Below are 25,047 nucleotides of genomic sequence, written 5' to 3' on the forward strand. Positions count from 1 at the left end.
GGAAGACATTCTTTGTGCCGCCATCAGTTTAGTTGCCTACCTTGCAGTTATTTCATAAACATCCTGGAAAGCTCCTGAAAATACCGAATGTGGAATGTGCCAAAAGTGGTTAAAATGCAAAACTTTGTCCTCTGACAGACAAGCCCTGGCAAATCTTAGCTTGATGTTACTGCCCTCAGCTGCCCTCATTTGTGGAAGGCTTTTGCTCCCTTGTGGAGTCAGCAAAAGGAACCATGTGCCTGTGCTTCAACAGCTAAAGCAAACCTTGGTCAAGAGATTCTTGTTTTTTGGGTGCTGTCATTGTCACCAGCAAATTGAGTTGTCATGCTTAGTCTGTGAACTGGAACAGAGGAGGCAGGGGCATGTAGTCTGTTTTGCCAGCTCTGCTATAGGAGTGGTAACCCTAGGAAGAGGAGTGGTTAAAAAAAGAGTAGTCCAAAATTGCATGATGATGTCTGAGCCCTCAGCTATCCTTATTTAAAGGGAATGGTCAAGGAGGTATCACAACATATTTGAGCTTAGGTAGTTGCTCTTATGAAGAGCGTAATTTATAATAATTGCCAGTTTTAATAATGATCTGATCTATTTGAGATGGCTCAATGCCCACTAAACAGTTAAAATGGCAACTTAATTTTAAGATGCTGTTACTGATGTAAGTATATTGACCTTGAGCTGTTCAGAGGGATATTGTGGAGTGATTTCCACAGCAAAGGTATATCATGGTTAGGCACCCTTCTACAGAAGGGAAACTGAATTTTGAACTAGAAATAAACTTTCAATTGCTGAAGATACATTCAATGAAAGGTGAAAGGAACATTCAGAATGTAAGTGAATAATAATCTTTTGGGTTTGTGGGTTTGTAAGTTCTCATAAATCAGTCAGCAAGTTCCCAGTTGTGACAACCATATGTCCCATACTCTGACATTGCAGCCACCACAAAACTCAAGAGAAGGATGTAATCAACCTCTAAGAGTGTAAGAGTAAGAGTGCCAAGCCAAATGAGTAGCATTGAAAAAGCAGGCTTCTGTCTTGCAGATTTCTGACTTAATTTTTTGCAGGCTGTCAGTACACTAGCAGACTCTTTAAATCTCTTTCCCTTTCCTCTATGGGTCCCCAGCTTGCCCCTTGGTAAACCAGCAAGCAAACACCTCTTGTGGGATTTTGTGTGGGGGGGGAATAGGCTGAAGGCTCATAAATAAGGATTTGACATGGCTCAATATTTTGTCATCCCATTTTTTAAGGAAATGATCATGTAAAATATGGAAAAGAAATTGATTGAAAGTCAAAGCAGTGATGATGAGTGATCCTATTTTTTGCTGCTCTGGGTGCTGAAGTCCCCACTAATCCTGGTGAAGCCAGCACGAGGAGTGGGGCTGCACCGCTGGCAGTCAGCCCTGACTCGGGATTTCTAGCAAGGGTGAGCTCTGGACACACAACACTGTGTCATCCATCTGTCCTGGATAAAAAAAATGGGCATAGGAAGCACTGCTCCTCAGTAGCCTCAGACCATGTGGCAGGACTGTGCTTTTCACTAGCTTTTTGCTGTGTACAGAACAGAGTAGCCAGTGGACTCGCCAAAGCATTAGGTGCAGTGGCTGAAGGTGCTCATAGGGACGACTGAGTGCCCAGCACCTTGTGTGCTTGTCCTGTGTGATGTGACCTCACTGGAAGGAAGATGTGAGCTTGCTTCAACCTTGGAACTGCTGATTCCAGTGCTCTGCCAGCCTCTAGCCAAATGCTGGCCTGAACCGACCTTTCTTGGCTTGAGATCTGGAGGGATCACAGTGCGTTGGGAATAAGAGGCACTTTGTTCCCCACTGTAGATACACCATGATTAAACTTGATAGTCATGAGGCTAGATTTACTGCTGTGCTCTTGCTGTTTTGGGTTGCAAGACAGCACAAACACCCAGAGAGCAAGAAAATTTGATCCATGTTTCCTAAGGATTGTGAAGCTCTTTCTGTACAAATTTGTGGATTGAATTTAAAGCATGATTTATAAAAGAGGCCTTTCCTCTTAGAGTAAAAGCGTTTGCCCTTTCTGTAGGGTTGCAAGACACATGTTCTTAGTCTGCAAGGGAACTTTTTTAAAGTGCTATCCTTAGCATGGTTTTTGCTCATCTTTCCTGCCATACATTTTACTAACTTAAAGGTCTTTAACTGAGATGCAAAAGAAAAATACGGTTTCTTCAGCATTTGGACCTGATGATGCCATACAAGAAACATACAGCAAAGCAGACATTTGTTTTGCACTGTTCAGAAGCTTTCTAGCATCCTCTAAAGTGTGCTGGTTCTTACTTTTTTTTGTTGGTTTCCTCAGTCTGCCATTGCAAGTAGACTTTCTCTTGCTAATCTGTTGCCTGAAATACTTTTTGTTCAGGAGAGCAAGTCTCTTTCTGTTGTAATCAGGGCTAGGAATTCAGCTGCAGGGTCACTCTTGGTGCTGTGGAGTTCACTGACCATGTTTTGCTTCTGGCAGTCCTAGCTTTGGCCCCTTTACACAGATCAATGCCAGGCTAACCCCATTTATTGCTACTACTGAATCAAAACTCTGCTTCTCCTATTTAATTTAGCTCAAAGTAGATGTAATGCAAACAAACGTCAGCATGGCTGAAGAACTAAAAGAAGGGAAGGAATAAAAAAATGCACTTGGGTTTGTTTTGAATTGAATATACTAAATGGTGCCAAGTTTCAGAAGGGAAGAATTAGTTAGCATTGTATCATTAGACCCTTTATAAAAATCAATTGTCATTATTGATTCTAATTTGCATGTGAGTATTAGAGTTTATCTGCTTGTCTTCCATTCTTTTTTTGTGTTTAAAGCCATTTCTAATGTAACTGCTACTGCTTAAACTCAGTCATGCATTCAGATTTCTGCTGGATTTCTTAGTCCCAGATGAACCTCCTGGCTTGCTTCATTGTCCCCTCACAAGGTGAACTTCTATTCTTACTACTAGATACCTCAGCATCCTAGAAACTTCCAGATTTGCTTCTGATCAGGTAAAGTTGCTGTTGGCAGGAGTGTGTTATTCTCGGTGAAGCTACTTGAGGCTGAACACTTTGTAAGGTTTGTCATTGTAAGAGGGATTAAGAGGTTTTGTTGAAGCAAGTGTGTGGCAGGCAAGACTCCTGTGGCTATCAAACTCTGTGACTAATACTAGTTTTTCTGTATCTGTGGCACACCTCAGTATGAGAAAGTGTTGGGCTCCTCAGGACCTTACCTGAATTTTAGATGACAAGATGTTTGTGGTGTGGTTGGCACCTAGCCATCTTTCCTCATCAGGGCTGAAGTTAAGAATTCCACTTCTTGCCACGCCTCGTTCCACACTGCTTGTCAAATGTGTAGAATAAGGTGAACACATACGCTCAGCCATTGTTGCTTTCTGTGTTTAAGTTCTTTTTGTTGTGCAAGGCAGTGCAGGTGGAAATCATGAGGTTTAGTGTTTCTACTGAAAAACAAAATTTCATGATGCATCCTTTCACTCCAACCCCTCTCCACATGGATAAACCTGTCCCCAAGCTATTCCCCTTCGGTTCTTCAAGTCTAGGTTGGTATTCATCAGAAATCAGTCATTCAGTTGAGTGTGTTGGTAATGGGATGGAACATAGCTGAGACAATCTAAAATTCAGGAACTGTTGCTGAAGTCAAGTTCTGTTACATTTTACTACATGATCACCACAAGACCCCTAAATGTTTGTTTAAAATGCTCTTGTATTTCTGACATTACAGTTCTGTGCCTGAAGTCAGGCTTCTCAAAGATTTGTTCTGGAGGGGAGACCTGTCAAATGCTTGATTGACATTTTTAGGGGGCTTGTATTGGTTTTTGGAGGGGAGAGTTTGACCACCCTTTTTCTCCACTCTTATCCATTTCATGCCTTCTCCTTCTATTTGCTCTTTCCTTTTTCTTGCAGGACTTTTTTGTTCCAAAAGGGAATGCTTTGGTTTTCCCACTCTCAACATGCATTCGATGTCTTGCCCCTTTCCTTGTCCTTTGCAGGAATCTTAGTTCCTTGGCCTCTGCTTTCCTCCCCTTCCGCACCAGAGAGGGACTGATGGTTTCCTATACTGCTCCTGGATGGAAGACAAACATCAAGTAAAGCAGCAGGAGACAAACATGAAGTGAGGCACAAGCTCTAAGGCATTCCTGATGTTTCCCTCAAACTTATCTGGTTTCAGATAAAATCCTTTGCAGTTATTATCTCCCAGACTTTATCGGGAATTGGTCTTTTGAAGACTCCAGATGTGTTACTGAATTCAGTTGTCCCTTTATCTGCTCCTTTACCTGTCAACTCCTTGTGATGGTTTCTTCCACTTTTCAGGTCTCTATTGTAATGTGGTGGGTTTTCTGCATATGGTTTTCAAAATTTATTTCATCATAGGTGGTGGTTGTCTGTACCTGACATCTTCTCATACTTTTGATACTCATAACTGCTCTTTTAATGATTTCTTTTTTTTAATAGATTTTTTTCCCCAATCTTGTAGTCTTGATCCTTCTCTAAAGATGTTTTTTTCTATTGCGGAAGACAGGTATAGTTGAAAACTGTCAATTTGGGCCTGTAGAAGATGTTTCCCCTTAGCAGCATAGTCTTACTGGTTATTACCACTCAGCATATTCAATGAGTTTGTTTTCCCTGACTTTGGGTAAATGAAGTCTTCCCCTGCTTCCCCACAAACCCAACAAAATAAGTATTATTTTGAAAGAGTATAAGTTCATATAAAGCTTACTGCCTCATCAGCAGTTTAAATTAGCTGACCTGAGCCTTGTGGCAAGGGCCAGCTTCTCTCAGAGCCCTGTTAGAGAACAGCCTAAGAGAAGAGACATTTATTTCATACCTAAATGCTTATTACCCCATGGTGGTTGGTCCAGCTGTGGCAAGTGGCAGTCTGTGTCAAGGGTTGTCTCACTTAGCTTCTCTATGTCTTGGACATAATGCAACTGTATTATGTTTATCTTTCATTTTCTTGTTGAAGCCAATGTTTGTCATTTTAGTTTTGAGCTGTCCCTTAGAATCATTGAAGGATGTAATTCTTCTCTGTGCCATGACACAGCTATATTTACTATCAGTTTGTGTTAATGTGTGTTTATTTTCAGTTTTACTGGAATGTGTTGTACATTGGAGGCAATAAAAGCCAATAGCTAGAGAAAGTGAGGTAGGCATTTCTCATTGATTGACAGGCATAGACTTTTCTGCTTCTTTAAATATTTCAGATCTTTTGTTGCCCAACCACTGGTGCTTTGTGTTTTAGTAATGACTAGGGAAGTGTATGTGCAGACTTAGAGACAGGCCATGCCATCCAAAGAAGTGCACATTGTATATAATGTAAATTTCATCCAGTCTTCTAAGGTTATATGCATGGTCTGTTTTGGCATTGGATCAAAAGCCTTTTAATATAAAATTCAGAGTTAGTAGAGATTGTTCATCTGTAACTAAATAGTGGATTGCTGATTCATGAGGTTGGTGGGGCAACAATGGCTTCTATTAGCACATGGTTATATAGATTCAGGGTTAATCACCCTTGTGGGCAAAAAATGCTAAAATTAGCTGCCAAACAGATGTGTTTATCATATGAGCTACAATGACTACTTGGAGAAATCCGTACAGGTCTGAAAACAATAATAGTCAAAATTGTATTTCTTAGCCATGGATCTTAGAGTGTCTTCTACATATAATGGAATCAGATGAACCAAATATAAAATATGCTTTGTTCACATGCCATATGGTCATTGTCATACCAAGCACTCTTCTTGCCTGCCAGAGCAGATTCCTGTGTTCTCCTCTCCTTGAAGCCTGTCCTTCACACTAACAAAAAAAATTGCTGCTTGAACTTCATAGTCATATATTCACCATTCCCTTTCTCCCTTCATCCCTAAATACTTTTCCAGCATTTAAGAAAACTTCAAACACCTCAAAAGAGGTAAAATGAAGTAGAAACCTTCATGCACTACTGCATTGAAGAGCCTTTTGAATTTAGCCACAGTTGTATTTAGCTTAGTTAAAAATGTATGCCCTTCCTACCAGCCACCCAAAGCATACTAGCTTCTCTAGGGAATTTAAAATCCAAAGATGGACAGATTTTATTATGGCACAGCAGTAGGGAAGTATCTGGGTCACCAATGGTTTTGGGTTCAGATCCCACGCACCACGTGGATAGCCCATTTCCAGAGCTCTGGGGAGAGGCCCCCATTGCTGTGTGCTGCCTTATATGTGTATTTTTAGCAGGACGCTGTTTCCTGACCCCATACACTGAGCACCTGTGTAGAGTTATGCTGCCTGTCCCAAGGTATTAAGTAACCCACAGGCATTTTGAAATAGCTAATGATAATACGATTTCTCTCATGATAGTGTTTGGGTTTTTTTCATTCTTCTGCTTGTTATGAAATCTGTAGGCTGATAATTTTAATGGGAGTTAGGAGAGGAAAATTCCCAGCTAGCCCTGGAAATGCATGGGATTGTAGCAGAGCTGGGTAAACACTCCCTATTGCAGTCCATCTTAACAAGGACTTCCAAAAAGCTTGTCATCTCAGTAAGTTCAACTTTTACCTTTTCCTTACACTGTCCTCCCTCTTGGCAGTCTTTGTCCCTCTTATTGGGGTTTTGATAGATAATCATTTGTGAGAGAGGAACATTGCTAAGTTCAGCTTCAGAGACTTGTTGGAAGGGGAAGGACATGGGACAGGAGGAAAACTGAGCAGTGACACAGCTCCTAAAGGTCAGTTCTTTTTGCCCATGGTGTTTCATTGATTCGGGACTGAGGGATGTACAATTTAAGATTACAGTTTCACACCCTATATCTAATTCTCTACCAGACTGAGCTGTCACTGTCAAAATTGTGGTTTTGTTTACATCTTGATCATATATTAGATAATTAAAGATATATGGCTTTGTAGCACTTTCATGTCTTTTTTCTGCAGTCAGGTTATAGATGAAGCTGTCTGTTTTATTAGCTAGTCTCATAATTGCCAAGTGGATGCCATGTGTTCAAAATTGCAATTCCATCTGAGAATATTTTATTATTGGTTGCTGCAAGAAACACCTGGGGAGTGCTTAGAGCTCTTGTGTGCTACAACATGGTTTTATCAGATCCTTGTATTTTGTTCCTTTCGTTTTGGCCTCATATGACCAGAAGAGCTAGGAGAGGCTTTCTCATGTTTTTCTTAAGTCTGGTAAGGTAATTCCAGATACAAAATTCTTTGGATAGTACAAAGGTGGGGGGTTTTTTGTCTGTGTGTTCAGTGTGAAGTAGATAATGTTTTGTTGATATGTTTTTGGACATATCTTCTCTAGATGGGTCCGTGTTATTTCTTTGTACTCCTAGGCAAATTAATAAACCAAATTTACAAGTGAGAAGGAAAGCAGGCAGCTGGCTGATTCAAAGGGAGAGGCTATGTTTTTCATCACCACCCTTTCAAAGCCTCTCTGAATCAAAAGAACCATTGGATTGCGAAGGCAAGACCTATGCCACACCAGAAGCTCCCAGTTCAGCAATTTTCCCAGGGTAAAATTATAACTCATGTTTCCTCAGCACAGGCTGTAACTGGCAGTGTTCCTTCTACTTCTAAGGGTGAAATTGCTGGGGGGGGAACAGACATCTAATGTGCCTCTGGAAGTTTTACAATGGGTGTTAGCCTCCTTTTGTGGAAAGGTAGATGTTCTTCTGGAACATACCCAAGGGCAGGTGCTATTCAAACTGGAGTGTAAACTGACTTCAAATAAGGCAGTACAGGCTTATTTTTGTTCAGTTTGTGAGTCAAATCTAAAGAAGAAAAATCCATTTCTCAAATTCTGACAGTTCATGACAATCTTCCAGCTATCCCATTGAAGTCTACATTTTTATGGGTCTTTAAAATCTTCAGAAACGACTGCAATTCAAGACGTTAATCTTTATTCATGTGCTGCTGATAGGATCTTACCTTGCAAACAAAACAGTCAGATTTCAGCAATGCTTGTTTTCTAGTGTTGCTTCTCACCAGAAGATTATTGGACTAATTGCAAACTTGGTCCAAGAGGAATGTAACCAGTTGGTCTCTTTCCCACTCGAATCTTGACACTATTGGTAAGGATTTGTTTAACTGCATTCAAATATACCAGCATAGTTTGGGCAAGCAGAAGTCCTTTCCTTCTAAACCCAGGAGGGAGTGATTTTTTTTTCCTTATCCTTTTCTTATGTAAAGACTCTTACAAAATATGTGTAGAGTGCCTGCTATAAGCGAATAAAAGGCAACAGCTCTTGAATGAAAAGTCTGACTCAAAATTACTTTAGTAATATATCTCGACCTAGTCTACCTGGGAGTGGTTGGAGAATGGATTCCAGTGTTCCCCTGTTCCTTTCCATGTCTGTTCCTGGTCCAAACCGCATGTATATGTATGGAGTGGAGGTGGCTGTCACACTCCTGGCTTCACTGGTGCAGGAGATGAGCTGGGAGGTTCTCCATCCCCTCACAGAGGCATTGGGATCTGTTGACTGCTCTGTGCTGAGCGATTCCCAGGGACAGGGGAGAGCTGACCTAGTGGCTGCATCTTTCAGGAAGGAGGTATAGACTCTAAATGGAGGCTCTGAGTATGCAGCTTGTTATCTGCAAAGTAGCTGGCAGGCTGCGTCTCTTGCAGCAGGGATAAAGTGGTCCAAGGTATTTGGATCGATGCTGCTTGCTGGAATGAATTAAGCTTTGTATGGAGGAGAACTAATCTGTAATCTCTGCCCTTTGCCAAGAGGTGAATCTCCCTTTGTGTGCTTGCTTTCCTATGAAGTACAAGTAAATTCACGTTGTCTCTGCTACCTGAGGTTTGATAGAGGTACAAGAAGAAAAGCGACCTATTTTCCAAGTTTAAAAGAAAGTAAATGAAACTGTCCTCGGGGCAGTAGGAGCAAAGACTTTTGTATCAAACTGTAGTGTTGTGGGCAGGGCTGCCAGGCTGCTAAAGGCTCTTTAGACCTGGCAGCCTTTCCCAGAGACTGCTCATCTTTTAATAGTGTTTCTTTTTTTTTCCCCTCTGAAAAAGTGTCCACGATGACTGCAGCCTTTCTTTGCTCAGACCAAGGGATTTTTTGGCACTTACTGGCTTGCTTCTGTAGTATCTGACAAGATCCCCTTTTGCATGTAAGAGTAAAGGAGTCTGAGTGAAGGTCACTGAAGTACTTTGCTATACACCGCATAAAATATTTTGAACTGGGCATGTCTGATTAGCGAAGGCTCAAGCAGAGAAGTTACACTTTTGTTTGGTCACTCCTAACTCAGTTTTATTGCTCATTTGAGTAGAAACCAGTGCAGAACAGACAGAGTCTTGGTGGAGCGAGTGACCTGAAATGCTGGCTATCCAGTCTGCTCCTGTCATAGGACACAATTAGAAGCATCACAGCAGGTCTGTTGATCTTTGGTCCTATGTCCTCCTGCGTCTAAACACCGTGTCCTCCAGCATGGTTAGGAGATGTTTTTGCTTGCTGCATCCTGGGGTGAACACCCTGTGATTATACAGTGTCAGGTGGGCAGTGGTGTGCTGTGCACTAATTGAGAGCAGCTTTCAAATCCGGTTTTGCTTGTCAATTAAATGTTTTGTTTTCACTGAGAGAGAATTGAATCAGCACATCTGAAGGCTATTGAAGTTGCCTCTTCCATTGTGAAAGCCAAAGTGGCTAGTGGTAGTGTGTGTATTCAGCAGTAGTGAATCTGGGCTGGACCTTGGAATTACATGTGTATTTTTTTAACAGTACAGTGGGTTGCATGTATTCCAAAGATCCTGCTTGTGTTATGGGCTTAAGTCAAGTTCTGTGTTGGCGATATTTAAGACTTGCTCGACCCAAGCATAGAAGGGATGCACAGCAAGAAATGGGTAGGCAGTGAAGAAGAATAGAGCTTTATTTGCAAGGCCCAAATATAATAAATGAAAACATTTGGGCTGACCTCAGCACTGCTTACCCAAACAATCAAGGGGCTGAGTTAATCTTTCATAAAGAGTAGAAACTTGCATCTGGAGGTAGGTATTAAATTTTTGTCTGCAGTTTTGACACTTAGAGACATTTATAAGAACTTGAGAAGGTACATCCTGTCTCTGTAAACTTGACTTTTTCCAGGTTTTCAGACTTGCCTTTGTTGTTATTAGCACAGGTCCTCATTTGACTCCTGCCATTGCATGAATACTTTTTCTCCAGTTAGAGATTTTTTTTAAGATCTCAGTGGTCATTTTGTGATGGTGTAGATAGTTGTACTATTGAAGTTAGTTGTATGCTGTAGACTTGGTTACTAGACACTGGAATTATTAAAATTTCCCTAAGTTCTTGTCCAAGGGTGGTTTTTTAACTGTCCTGCATCTCCAGATAGGCAACTTTCTCCATCCAGCACAAATATCTCACTTCTTTCAGCCCCTTACCTTGCATTTGGTTCTCTGCACCTGTGTCATTTATTCTAGGTTCTGATCAGCTCTGAAATCCCAGCAAGGCTCATTTTACCAAGAAAATGCAACCACAATGTCTTCAGTGCTTGCTGCACCTAGCGAGCACCTAGCTCAGCTAGCATCTCAAGGAGGAGAAGGCTGTGAGCAACCAGCATTGGGATATGCAGCAAGGGACCCCCATCTTGAGGGGCCAGATCGGAGCTCTACCCCAGAGCTAGTGCCTCAGGGACAAGGAGAATGTACCAGTTAAAATTGTCCCATCGGGTAAGTGCTCCAGTCACCACTGCTGTAGCCATTCTGGTGTGTCAGGAGGTACATTTATCACTGTTGTAGGCTTAATCTGCATTTGGACTATTGCAGAATACAGAGAACAGCCTAATGCTGTTCCTGGCACCTCCAGGAAATGGTTTCAGCCAAGGTTTTGTTTCATGCTGACCTATACCTTATATGCTGGCTATGATGGACTCCATGGGGTATCTCTATCCCCTTTCTGAGGAAGCCTCATGACATCCACCTTTCTCAAATGCATTCTGTGTGTATTTTTGCAAATAATACTGAGTGCTGCAAGCATAGCACTTGTGGTGGGAGGAGTGAGCAGCTGCTTGACATAGTCACAGGTCTTCTGTACTTTGGTACCTCAGCATATCCAGAAAACCTTTCTACTTGTCAAGCTCTCCATTGTATTTGACTGTCTTGCATAGGATAATTTGACCTTCTGTCATGTGTTGACAGACATTCAGGATTTAAAAGGAGGATTTTCTTTCAGAGATGTAAAATATTAATTCTAGTACTACTGTTGAGTCTCAGGGAACTTGGTGTCTTGGCTTGCTGAGGCACTGAATTGCAGCTGATTGTGTTCTGGGCCCATTTCTCATTGACACTCAAACACAATTGTTCTGAGTTTTGCCTTATAAACATAATTCCTAACATTCATAGTCAGCAATCCTAAACATTGCAGCTGTGAGAGAAAGGGCAGTTGGATATTGATGAAAGGCAAAACATGACAGTGTGATCAGCATATTTTGGCTGGGAAAACAATGGGATATTTCTTTGTTTTGCAGACCCAGTGGCAGCATTAAAGCCCAACCATGTCCTCAGGGAGCTACCAGCCATTGCTGTAATGGGGAAGAAGGAGAAGAAAAGGCATGAATGTGCTCACATGCAAAGACTTTTTGACAAAGACCTGGGCAACTTCTTTGTGCTTCCGGGTTCTTCAGAATGAAGGTGAAGAGAAAGCACCACGATGGCATGCACACCTTGAGACCAAGATGCAGTTTGTATGCTCTGTGTTGTGCAGGTGGTCATCTTTGACCATCTTGCAGGGCTCTGCCTGAGGGGCCAGCACAACCCGGTGTCATCTGTGGGTGCTAAGTACCAGGGCCATAGCCAGAATATATGGTATGAGAACATCACCAGCCCATAGAGGTGCCCAGGGTGGGAGTTTCCCCTTCCAGCAGGACAAGTACCTGGGCTTCTTGGACACATAGTCTCTGTATATCTGCCTGCTTGCTACACCTTCCAGAAGTGCTATTTGTACTGTACTGACATTGTTTGTGTTGAATAAATGCTTTCTCCATCCTCTTTGTTGTGGCAACTGTTTTTGCTGAATTGAGGAAAGTGGGGGGTACTTGTTTAAGCATTGTGGTGAGATGTGATCATGATTATATAATGAAATGTTTGTTTTGAAAAAGTGCTTTTTCAAAATGGGGACACTTTTGCAGGAGCCAAATCTGAGAGTAGTCCTAATGCTCCTGATTTGGATGAGGGTCTTGAGCTGGGCTTTGCACCATCCCACAGTCACCGCTAAACATCAGCCTGCTGTTTATTGCAGAGTGCAGGTGCATAGCTGTCCATGACACTTGAGTGATTTCTGCTTTGTACTGGAGGAAAAGGGATTTGTCACCAACTTCTTCTTTGCTGTTTGGATTCATTCTCCATACGGTGGGGTGTGTGCATTCAGAGGCATCTCTTCTGCTGAAAGTGGCTGATGTGGAGGTGCTAACTGCTGTTTTCCAGCTGTTCTGGGCATCAAGCTTTTGTGAGGAGAAACATCTCTCTCATGGTTTTCTGTTGTGAAAAAAGAATAATGAGCACAGGCTGATTTGATGCCTTAGAATAAACTACTGCATGATTATTGTTTCTAATGCCTGGAATAGATGAGACAAGCTTGTCCTCACCTTCCCTCAGAAAAATCCAAGAGAGTTTGAAATAGGTAAATTTGAGTTTCTCAACAGTAATAATTGCTTGGGCTGTGACAGGGAATATCCAATAAATAATACTGAGTAGCATGTATACTCCTGCTTGAGCTGGACTGGCTCACAGCTGAGATGATGTTGGCTACTATAAACCCAGCCAGCAGTGTCTTGACCTGCAGCCTAAAATGATCCCCACAGTCCAGTGAGTCAAGTAGGTTGTTGTACTTGAATGTCAGTTGTTCTGTGTGAGCTCGGCTTGTCTCGTAGTGGCAGGGGTTTTTGTCAAGTGTTCTGACTTAAAAAGGGAATTGAGATGACTTTACTGATGACCACAGAGTGTAAATAACACTTCTGACACTAATGCTAATATTTTGAGAGATGGAGTCAGCCTCCTGTCTCTTAAATTTTTGTACACTTAGGACACTGTAATGACTCGTGTTCTTCAGATACCTCTTATAGATACCATAAGGTTGACATGGTTCCTATGTCATTGTTGCTCGGTAGACCTGTTGAATGAGTGCGTCTCTCAGCCCTGCAACTACTGTGTTGTTTTCAGCTCAGGTGTAAAGGCTTATTCTTAAACAATATTCCTGAATGGAGTTGGGGAGAAGATGGTATAGCCAAAAATAGCAGGGAGGAGAAGAGATCTGAAAAATCTCCTCCATGATCCTCAGTCCCCTTTGGTAGGAAGACCTCGAAATCATACAGATTTTTGTAAATCCCAGGAGGAGTAGTTCAGGGAGGGCTGCTTTTGCATTTGTTGAGCCAACAGGAGGGCTTGCCTATAGCAGAAAATGCAAAGTGGGCTCAGATATACTCAAATGACCTGTGTGTATGAACTATTTCTTGTGGAAAGACTCCTTCACATATCAGTGAGAAAGTGGAGAAGCCTAAACTGCTCTAATAGAGCATTGGATTTGAGTGCTGAACCAAAACTGAAAAGTTTTATACCTATATGCCTTTAACCTGCCTGGCACACAGATTTTGGCCCTTTTGAGTACATAGTTTAAGTAATACATTAATTCTGAGTGGAAATGGGAACTCATTTTTGTGAGAAGTTATTGGGAGGGCAGGGAATCATCTCTGAATACTACTAATAATAAATGTTTTACAGGGTACTTCAGTTCATGGGAACAGTTATAAAACTGTTGATTTCCTGTTCCTACTTTTTTTTTTTTTCTGTAGGATAAAAATTAAAATATTTGAGAATAAAAGCTACCAATTGACAAACAGACTGGTGAAAGGTCAGGAAGGTTTCTGACTGTCCAGCTAGTTCAGGTGCTAGCCCTGCTTTGTGACCCACTCCTGAACAAAGATGCAGTTCCTGAGGCAGACAACCTCTGTGATCTCCCACATGGGAACAGAAGCCATGGCTGAGCTCTGAATCCATTAGTGAATGCGAATCTCACTTGCTTGACATCAAGAAAGGCTTCTGAAGGGCTTTTTGATTCTTTTTTGTTGTCTGCTGTTCCAGATAGCTTACTAGATCCTATTGAGTTTAGTTTTTCTATTACTTCCTTCTCTCCTCCTGTAGTGCTTTCTAAGGAATTATATTTGTAATCACATTAGGTGGTAGATGCTTAATCATTTATCAGCAGTGCCTTGTTATAACCACTTTTTACCAAAGCTTTTTCATTTCCATATTTGCGATAATCCAATGCAAACCATGTGTTTCTTCACACAGACGGTTTGCCCCTGATAACTGAACTAATACAGTGATTTTAACTAATGGAATGATACAATCCTGATCTGATAAATGCCATACCCATTGGTTGGTGACCTTCTGTGCCATAAATGTGATATTGTGCTGTGCCATGTTAAAAAAAAAGAGGTTTTTTTAAGTGCCTGGTTGTCCAAATCCATTTCTGCTTTAATTTCTTTAGGAAAACTGCAGTAGAAATACCATTGTCTAATTTCAAAGTGGTCTCCAAAATAGAAGTGAACTGGTTTTAACCAGGCTGGAGCAAGCCTAGCATTATTGTGCTTAATATCTAAAAATTAAGAAAATGGCCATTGTTTCATGAGATGTAATAAATGCTGGTAACCTGAAGAGGAAATGTTGAAAAGGAGGAGGGTGAAATAAAAGAGTAAAAGGCTTTATTATAAAGCATTTTTATTTCTTGGGAGTTTTAGTAGGCAAATTGTGTAAATGGCAGCTTGGTTCCAACTTGGGCTTGGAAACTGGTTCCCTTTTGTTTTGTGGAGTTTTTTGTAAAATGCCCACAATCCTCTGACCTATCTCCCATCCTGGCAGTGATGTTTATACTACACATTCTTCTACTGCTTTGTGCAGCCAGTGCTATCGCAGCTATGCTGAATGAGGTCCCAGCCTAACTACAATATTAACCCTGCAAATCTGTTCATTTTCTCTCGAGAAGCCCCAGGCAGGGTATACAGGAGAATGTGTCCAATTGAAAAACTATTACAGACTCGGTGGTGCTACAGTGTGCTAAATTGCGAGAGAGGTGTTTTTTCTGCCAGAGAGGATCCTGCTCAGGGAGATGGTGGTGTCTGTCTCATATAAGTTACAGAATTTGCTTTTCGTTTTAGTATCAGTTTTCATTGATGATTTTATCTTTATTTTTGTCAAACCATTTGTCTGCTTTTAAGCACTGAAATGTGTTCCTCAAATCTACTGCTTTCTTCCTGCTAACTGTCCAATTCATGCTCTCCCCCACTCCCCAGTTTGTGTCAGTCCTTGCCTTCTTACTTTCACCTTTCCAGTTGTTTTTTTTTTAATATTTTCTTCATTATTTTACTAAATACCTTACTGCAGATCAGTAGCATCTTGGGTGGTGGTTGTACCACATAGCATTTGTAGCAGACATTAGTTTTGCATAGCGTGTGTACCTTATTTTGCCTGGACTTGTCTTCTTTGTGCTGCAGGCACCTCCTCAAGCAATTGTGATTAAGCCTGGTATTTCTGTAGATTTATATTAACTTCTGCTTAATAGAGAAACAGAAGAAACCCAACCCGTCCCCCCAAATATCTAAACTAGATGTTTTTCTTCATTCCCCTTATTTTTATCAGTATTAGACCTTAGCTTGCTTTTGTGTATGAGAGAAAATTAGTTTCGTACCTTGTGGTTTATAGGTGCCTTTTGTTACATATTACTTGGATTTATTGTGCAACGTTGACCTGTAAATCATTGCAGTCAGACATTTACCTGGCTCATGTTGCCTTTATGGTTTGAGTCTTTTAGCAGCCATGAAAAATGGAGAAATGATATTTTTGGCAGCGGTGGACTTTGCTAGTCCGAATACCCTGTTATTCGCTCTCACGGCCGCTCCGCTTTGGCGAGCTTTGCTGCCTGGCTCTGAGGAGATGTTTACAAGGAATCCATTACTTTGTACGACTGAAAGACAGTGTTGAAAGAACAAAGAGAGTTTTGTGATGAAGTGTATCTGACTTCTCGCTGCTTTGCTTACCTTTTAAATGTAAAACTTAGTCATTTGCAAGAGCTTTTAGTTCTCAGGGCATCCCTATAAGATTCCACCCCGTGTGGGGCTTCAGTTGAAAGCGGGGTTGTCTCAAAACCGCTCTCGAATGCATTTCTATTTTAATCCGCAACTTTGCCTGCCGCCTGCCTTCCTGGCTCCAGCTCAGCGCCCTGCCCTGCCCTGCCCCGCCCGCCGCTGCTCCGCGCCGGCGGTGCCGCGCTGCCTTTGCCACTGGAAGCTGCATCGGCTCCCGCTCCGCTCCCGCAGCTCACCGGCCTCGGGGAGCCGCTCAGACCTGCAGCCTATGTGCGGCACGCGGGGGCAGTTGTCGCCATACGTATAAACTTTTAAATGGAAAATGTCTTTCTCAAAGGCTGTCGATGTCCAGTGGTCTGCAGTCCATGAGCAGTTGACTAGTCCAGGTGTTTCTGCTTCTGTTCCCGTGCTATGTGAATTGGGATTTCGAGAGAAGAGTGTGCAGGATGGAGGAGTTGAGGGTTTGTATTTCTGTTCTGGTGGTATGAAAGTGACGGAGGGCTTGGGAAGGAACAGCAAGTCTCCCTGGGGTCGTCTTAATTAAGGAAAATATTGTTCTCAGTCCTTTTGTCTGCAGCTCTTTCTGTCGGTGCCTTTATCAACTCTTAAAAATGAGAATACCCTTTTTTGTTTGTATGGATTGACTGTCACAAGTAGTATTCAGGAAAAACTCGTTTTATTGAGCATGATTTCTATTTTGTGGGTTTTATCAGTGCACTTTGCCCCACTTATTTAAAATGTAGCTAGTTAAGACTCTTAGAGCTAGATTCATTTTACAAACTGTCAAATACTTATCTGTTTTTTACCAAAATAAAGCTAATAATCTGAGACTATGAGACAGTGCTATTGATTCGAGACTGAGGGTTTTTCTGAGGTTTTTAAGGAGATCATTAACCCAGGTCTATTTCTTCACAGGACAGTCGGCCCAATATGTCAAGACCTCTGATCACTAGATCCCCTGCATCTCCATTGAACAATCAAGGCATCCCCACTCCAGCACAGCTCACAAAATCCAACGCACCAGTTCACATTGATGTGGGTGGGCACATGTATACCAGCAGCTTGGCCACGCTTACAAAATATCCCGATTCCAGGTAACTTTAAAGAGCTTGTTCTTCATGTCTTTGGCAACTTCTTTCCTTCCTTCCATTTCATGCTTGGGTGTACTAGGGTTGTCTCAGAATGATGAATTTAGTTCCTTTTGTTTCAAAACTAAATTAGCTCTTTTTCATGGGTGGTTAGAGACTGACTTTTCTTTCCCTGCTCCACTGTTTCCAGAAAATGGCACTTCTTCAAATCCCTATGTGTATGTATTAAACCAAAGCTGATAATAAAGAGCTCTTGCTTTCTACTGCCTGGGTTTCTGGGTTTATGCCAGAACACCCATTCTGAGGCTTGTTGCATTCAAAAACTCTAGTGATACTGCATCTAAGCCCAAAGGTGGGGGTGTTGGGGTATTTGTTTTGCTTCTTTTGGAGAAGTAACCACTGTCCTGTACTGTCAACATGTAATCTCAGATGTGTCACTTGAGGTAAAGGCAAAGTTGAATGTAATAAAATAAACCACAATGTTGACTGAATACCTTTTATAGAATGTTGGGACTTTTCAAGTCATTGGGCTCTGAACTCTCACGTGCCTTTTGAATGAAATATTTGTAGCTCTGACAGCGTGCTAGTATTAAGCAGTTAGAAAACTGATGCAAATGGTTTATGTACAGTAGATAAGAGTGCATCTTTAAGTAAACAACAGTGCATTGAACAGTGTGTGTGGATATTAATTGGTGGAGTGGCAGAAAAACACTGTAGTGGGACTCTAATTTGTAAGAGCTGGTTATCAGATAGCAGATGTTGATTGTGTCCACTGTATTAGTCTTACCTTACCCTTCACCACCAGATCCTGCTTTAGATGGAAGGCAGTGTTACCTTCATGCTCTTTACAGCATTTGAGGAGGGAGGTTTTGAATTTCTTGATCCCATAACTCTGACTTGCCTCTCCAGGGGGTACAAGCATGCTTCATGGGATGTGAATTTTTTCAAAGCCTCAATTTCATTGGTATTACTGCCTCTGCAGCACTGAGTCATAGTATTAGGTGGACTGAAGTAGTGCTCCTGACACTAGAAGCTGACAGGGCTAGAGAAAGAGAACAGTAAATAAAGGCATATGGAGAGAAACAGCTGGGCACTTGGCCTTTCTTATGACAACCTCCTCAAGGATGGCTGGGTAGAGGAAAGTAAAAGAGAAGCCATGCCAAAGCCTGGATCTGCCAGGAGAGATTGAAAAAATGCCTGGAAAACTTGAACTGTTATTCAAAAACCAAATCTGTCATTTTGGGGATTATTTTAGGATCTCCTTGTGTTCAGCTACTAGTAGTTGGGATTACTTAGTGGATTTCTTGGTAACTGGAGCAGTGATGGTGTCTGACAGTGTTGTATGTGCAGTATGAGAGGCTGCTGCTTCTGTTTTCATGTCAAATTCACAGACAGTATACTCCTTCAAGTAAAGAAACACTAAAGTGTCTTTCATAAGTGTGTATGGTGGCAATGGAATTTAAGCTTAATGTATTCTATGTTCAAGTGAGACATTGTAGCACTTGAAAGTGAAAGCTATACCTGTAGTATCAAAGCCAGTTTAATAAATTAACTATTTTAAATCTCTTCAAACATAATTTAAAGAAAGCCCAAACTCCGACTTAGAGTCATTCTGTTTCAAGTCGTTCTGACATGTGTTTGTGTTTCAGTTCTGACAGTGTCTTTTGAACCTCTTGATGAATAAATATTTCCAGTGTAGCTGTTAGAACCTGGAATTCCCAGCCACTTCCAGAACTTGAAAGATTTTATTTTTTTTTTAACATTAGCAGCTTCAAAAGAGCAATTATTAAACTTGTTTGAATGTCAAAACAATGGCATGAAGCAATATGCCAGAAATCATGATACAGTTCTTCGGGGTTTGTGTGTGAGATTCTACCATAATGTTTTTTCCAGTGGGGATCAGGGATGAGGGGTATATATGTATGTATATATATCTACATGTGTTTATACATAGTGAGTGCTAGGTAAAAATTATTCAGTAATATTTGGACATTAACACCATTTTTTTCTTGGGGCCTGACCTGGTCAGTTACTTTGTTACACAAAGTTAGTACAACGTTTTAGTCAACATTGCTTGTGTGTTTCTTTTTCTGCCAATATTGCATGTGTGAATGATATCAAAACTAAGGCAAGGTCGCATAGATATTTTAGGGCCATTTGAAACCTCCTGAGACTTACTGTCATATGAAGTATTGTCTATGAAAAATAAGGTCTTGATTATCTTACCTGAAAGAGCTCTGCTCCGGGGATGAGTCAAGGCATAGGTTGCAGGCTCCAGCATCTAACAGGTTGAAACATGCAAGTCATTAGGTTTCTGACTCGTATTACATGTAGTCTAAGGGCCAGAAGCCTAAAGTGAACCTTTCATCTGTGGGCCAGGTACCAGAGTCATCTTTCTTTGTGTGATTGAAAGGGTGATATCCAAAACAGCAGCTTTGGAGTCATTATAACTTGCTGGTGTGTAGGAGACCTATTCTATTAGAGCAGTCTACTTTGGAGCAAGTGTACTACTCTTTCTCCTGTGGGCTCAATATCATCTCATCTTGTACCTCTCTATTTTCTGCTTCTTGGACAGTAGAGTAGGAATTTGGAAGAGTACTTTAAAAAAGAGTTCCTTAAATGATACCAGGTAAAGACTTGTAGATGTTTACAGGGCTCATTTTCAATAATTTTTCTGTTAGATCCCCCAGGCTGGTTTGGACCTTGATATGTAAAATCCCTACTGACAGATATCCAGTCGTTCCTCCAAAGAAACCCTGGTGCGACTGTAAAGTGTCTTGCTGCTGCTGCTGGATCTCTGCCCTTTGCTATGGGAAGATCATGGCGGACTTCTCTCAAATGCTCTTGTGGTTGAAGAACCCAGGGAACTGAACCCTATTCGTGTTTTGGTCCAAATCTGAGACAGTGAAGCCATCCAACAGACAAGCAGCATATCTTGATTTGATTCAACCTAGAATTTTAAATTCTGAAGCTGGAGTAATGCTTTAAAAAACCCCTCGAAATAATTTAAAAATCCTGTAACATATGATTTAAAATAGCCCAGTTTTATTGCAGACCAAGGAGAACCTACTGTTTTCACAAGGAAAATCCCATATGAATACTTTATCTCATCAACAGTCTTCAGGTTCTCTACCAAGACACCAGTAAGACCATGCCTCAGACATGATCTCATGCAGCTGAATAATACAATTTGCCAAACTTAGGCTTCAGAAAGAGGCAGTTCGAATCATATTTGTACCAGGAAGACCTAAGGTAAGGTCAGTCTGCTGAAATAAATACCAATTTTCTTTGAATGCCTGAGAAGGGGGCATGTGTCCTTTTATGCAGCTCTCTCCACCAAGACTGTAGACTTTGGTGCATTCACACATATACAAATTGTTCCTTCTGTTGTGAGTTACCGACTGACAGTTATTCATATGTCAATGTGAATGGACTGAACAACTTCTTTGTATTCTCTGAGGAAGCTTACAGTTTTGGAATTTGTTCTGATTTGTACTGGGTCATGCCTTCCTCTTCTCGACAGTATTTGATTTACTTTAAGTTACCAGATCTTCAGGTTGATATTTGGTAGCACACAGAGTTACCTGTTAAAGATTTAGGTGCACTAATTTTTTTATTATTATTATTATTGATTAGTTTTTGCAAATGAAGGGGTTTTTTAAAAAATTGTTTACTTTCCACTGCCCAGAAAGAAATTATTCCAGAGAAGATAGATCCAGGATGAGGGTCTCCTAAAGGAGCCTTTCTCCCCTCAGAGCTGAGGCACGTGCATGCTTTCCTATTGTTCCTTATGGTCACCAGAGAGTCTGATGAGAACAGGTTGAAGTGTTAGGATTGATGATTATGAGGAGAGGAAGCACTGGCCTGTTAGTTCTGATGCTTAAACCTGGACAGCCTACTTTCCTTCCAGTGCATTATCATCTTGTAGTAGGATCAAACCCTTTACTTGGAGTTGGCTTTCCTACATCTGCAGCCTTAATGCTGCCTGTATGGCATCTACCAGAAGTTACTGTGTATCAGGCTAAGACAACCTCAACTGACTATCAGAACTAAATGGGAAGATGTTTGTGTATGTATGGCCAAACTTCGCAAACGAAGATTTGGGAAGGGCTGTCCCCACATGGGTGTGCCCTTCCAGCCTGCGCAGTGGATTTTAGGTGAGGCTCAGCGTGCACAGAACTGGCCCCACCGTTTAAGTCCTGAGGTTCATCTGCCACGGCCGAGCGAGCTTGGACAGTGCCAGTGAAGTCCTCAGGACTAGAACCTACAGCACCCGGCATTTCCCAGGAGGTCTCCCATCCAAGTACTAATCCGGGGCTGACCCTGCTTAGCTTCCGAGATCTGACGGGATCGGATGTCAGGGAGGCATTTAACTGCCCTGGGAAGATGTTTAACTTTGATCATACGAGCATGAGCTCATATCTCTGATATCAGCAATATCAGCAGTGTTGTCTATCTCATGTGTTCAAAGCCTCTAAACTTTTAATTAGTTCTGTCCAAGTCATTTGGTACAAATATTTGCATAACACCATGGCATTGGATTGCCACATCCTATATTCCCACCACAGAATGGGAAAATTTCATTTAAAACATTGTATATACTTCTTTGTAGAACATTTTGAGATATCTGTTTGTATTGCTGCATCTCCCATCTAGAGTTACTGCCTGCATATGAAGATGGATTCTTCTTATACAGTATTTCACAATACTTCCAAATTTCTGCCTAGGGCTATTTCAGGTTTTCATATGAACCAATCCATTTGTGTCCCAGTTTTCTTACCCAATCTTTACTCTCAGCCCTCAGGGAAATTAAATTTCACACATTTGGATCCAGTTAGGACACTGGCTTTTTTTTTTTTATTGGTAGGGATTTCTTTCCCATCAAGAGCACAGAATTACCTAAGAGAATGCCCAGACTGCCCTTGCCCTTTTTTGACAGTTTGCAAGCAAGACTTACCCTTCATAGGTTGTGTAGGTAGACTTCCAAGGACATGCTACGTATCAGGCAGGTTAGCACAGTTTCTGTGCTCTGGCAGTTTCTGTTGTCTGTAGACTGTCCTCAATTCCAAAACAGAACAGTGACATGGCCCTTAGTTCAAACTTCTGCCTATTGCAACACCATGCTGGATACTTCTGGCTCAGTAGGAGTTCTTCTTGTTGTGAGGGTGGTCTGCACTTTGCATAAGGCTCCTTCTGTAAAACCTCCATGAAGGCAGGCCTGCCACAACTTTCCTACTCAGCAGGGATAGTACATCTCCAACTGCTGTCATTTAAGCTAATCACTTAAAGAAATAAATCCAAAATTTCTTAATGGGTATTTGGAGATATTTTTAAGGATATATTGAGTGAGTGGGTGTTACTGCATCTTTATTTCTACTCTCCTTATTTGGATTCATCTTCCTGAAAGGTACATCTTTACCTGTGAAGGTATTTGGTGATCTTTCTAGAGTAGCAACATCAAAGTCTGAGGTGGTAGTTCTTAAATCAACTTGATACTGCAGTAGCTAGACTACAGTAGGCTTGCACTTTTTGAGAACAAATATTGTGTGGCAAGTTGTAAAGGGGAAGCTTCCATGAGAGTTTTCAGTATTGCCATACACCAGCTCTGTCAGCTGTGTTAGCATGAATGGTTCAGGTTGTGGCTTTTTAATATTCTGTAGCACTCCTGGCAGCAGGGAAATAGGCAGAAGAAGTTGGCAGAGACTCAGTTCAATCTTCATTACCTATCCTGTCTTACTCATCTTATTATTCCCCTTTTGTATTTCATAATTTGATTGCTGCATGGTCTTGTGGCAAGGGAAAGGGAGGGCTTGGAATAGGGAAATACATTGACTCTCGCTGACCTGTTCTGTGACCCAAGATAACTGATTTAACTTTGAGCTTCAGTTATTTCCTACCAATCTCAACAAAAAAGCAATTTGTGAAGTGCTTTAGGATGATGATTGAAAATGTAAAAGATTACTAACTCGAAGCATAAATAATTATAGATGCCAGTAGCTGAGATAGAAGCTGTTGATGATGCTGGTGTCTTCAGTAACCTGTATTAGTAAAAAATGAAATGTTGGTTCATGAATACCAGACTCAATACAGTTAGGCAATACAGCTGTTTTGGTTGGTGTAACCATGTATACAAGACTTGGGAAGAAAATAGAAACAAAACTGTGAATGATACTATACTTCATGGCTATTTCAACAAATTCAGAGAATTTACACAACTGATATTGTAAAGAGAAATTTTTTGTAACACACATCTGTCAATAAAGAGCTCCGAGGGGTATTTTCTGGTCCTGACTGAACCAAGATTAATTGTAGCTCTAGGTATGTATATTGAACTTAGGGTATATATTGACCTCATTTTGTCTCAATTAATGATCACCACAGGTCAGTCATCACTGTTGCCTCAGAAGAAATAAATGTTTTCCAACTGTAGCCCTATAATATGTCTAACTTGCAGGGTCAGCAAGTCGTGGTTGTTGCTCCTGCTCTAGTGAAAGAAACAGCACCATCAGATTAGCAGGTTCTCACATCATGTGATCAGTAGCTGGTGGTTAATCATCACTGAAAGGGGTCACGGAGTTGATGTCTGTCTTCCTGCTCTAAATGTCAGTAAAAGTAGGTTTATGTATTATTTATTTGGAGTACAAAAAGCAGTAGTTTGTACTTGTTCAATGACTTTTGTATTCAAATGTGTATCATGACAGCAAAATCGAGATAGTGCATTGTTTGAGTATTCTTTGCATCCGTGCAGACCCAGAGAAAGTAGCTGTGCAGACTTAACACCACAAAGATTCAATGCCATGCTTACCTATGTCTACCTGGCTATTACAGTGAATATGGAAGTGTTCAGAGGAATGTGTCTACATTTAGGAGTGTTGGAAAGTTAAAGGCTTCTTCTCCTTATTTCTGAGGCTAGTAATCTTCAGAAATAACAACCATTTTTCTTGAGGGGAGAGAAGGAAATCCATATCATCAGTATATAGATTCATTTGCCAGTTGGCTCATGTGAGTTTGTATGGGTTGGATCATCTTGTAAGTCAAGGAGAGGGGAGGTTGTCAATAACTAGATTAAAGGTCTACGCTTTGAGAAATGCTTTCATTGTAAAGGCTACTTGATACCAGCTCAGTGGATGGAAATTTGTCCACTAGAAACAGTTTGTTACAATGGTTCCACTTTTCTACCTAGTATCATGGCTTCAGAAACTAGGCACTCAAGCAGTATTTCTCAGTCTGCCTGCCCAAGAAAATATTTTGAAAGGTAAAATGAAGCACTGAGTCTATGGGTCTTGCTGGCCTAATAACCAGAAGCCCATTAGGAACTGAGGTGGCACTGAAGTGTTCTGCTTATTGGTCATTTCTAATAGGGCCCATGTTTGCACCAAAGTTGTGAGGTTTAGTGCTTTGTTTTGCCTTTTGCTTGCTTACTCCTTGCACTCAGAAACCTCTATATATTAGCACAAGGTTCTTATTCTGCTCCCACATAAACTGTACTTCATTGGTCTTTCATAAATTGCAATGTAGTTGCTAAGCAAATTGGCATTTAGTATGTACGTAATTGCAGAAGCAAACATTTGGCTTCCAGTTTTACTGTCAACACTCGTCCACCTCTTGGGTGTGTTTGAAGCTTTAGGATATAGATTCCAACTTCTGGCTTACTTCTTTCTGGTAATGATCAACCTCCTGGCTGGCTTTCATGTGTACAAGTATGCTTTCCATTTGGGAATGTATTTGCAAAAGTTGCGTAGGAAATGGTGAAAACTCCTTAGGACCCAATGGTTATCTGCAGTTATTTTAATGCAAATAAGGCAAAAATGCTGTGTTGACCAGGGGAATGTCACCAGTTCCTGTTATGTGAACTTTTCTGCTAGTTTAACCAGTCTGCAGTTTATTCAAATGTCA

General features: G+C 41.2%; 1 protein-coding gene across 3 annotated transcripts in view; it reads left to right on the forward strand.

The window, feature by feature from the left end:
* The window catches only part of KCTD1 (potassium channel tetramerization domain containing 1), a 70,497-nt gene that overhangs the window by 17,454 nt on the left and 27,996 nt on the right, over positions 1-25,047 (forward strand). The window contains exons 1-3 of one of the 3 annotated variants that reach the window (XM_071554633.1): positions 10,522-10,655; positions 11,453-11,615; positions 16,979-17,157. In XM_071554633.1, the coding sequence (XP_071410734.1) occupies positions 11,610-11,615; positions 16,979-17,157 (185 nt within the window). In that variant the 5' untranslated portion in view covers positions 10,522-10,655; positions 11,453-11,609. Of the gene's footprint in view, positions 1-10,521; positions 10,656-11,452; positions 11,616-16,218; positions 16,525-16,978; positions 17,158-25,047 lie in introns of those variants that run through there. The other 2 variants (XM_071554632.1, XM_071554631.1) reach the window with 2 other exon arrangements.

This window comes from Pithys albifrons, chromosome 4 (genome assembly GCF_047495875.1).
Source record: "Pithys albifrons albifrons isolate INPA30051 chromosome 4, PitAlb_v1, whole genome shotgun sequence".
NCBI lineage: Eukaryota > Metazoa > Chordata > Aves > Passeriformes > Thamnophilidae > Pithys > Pithys albifrons.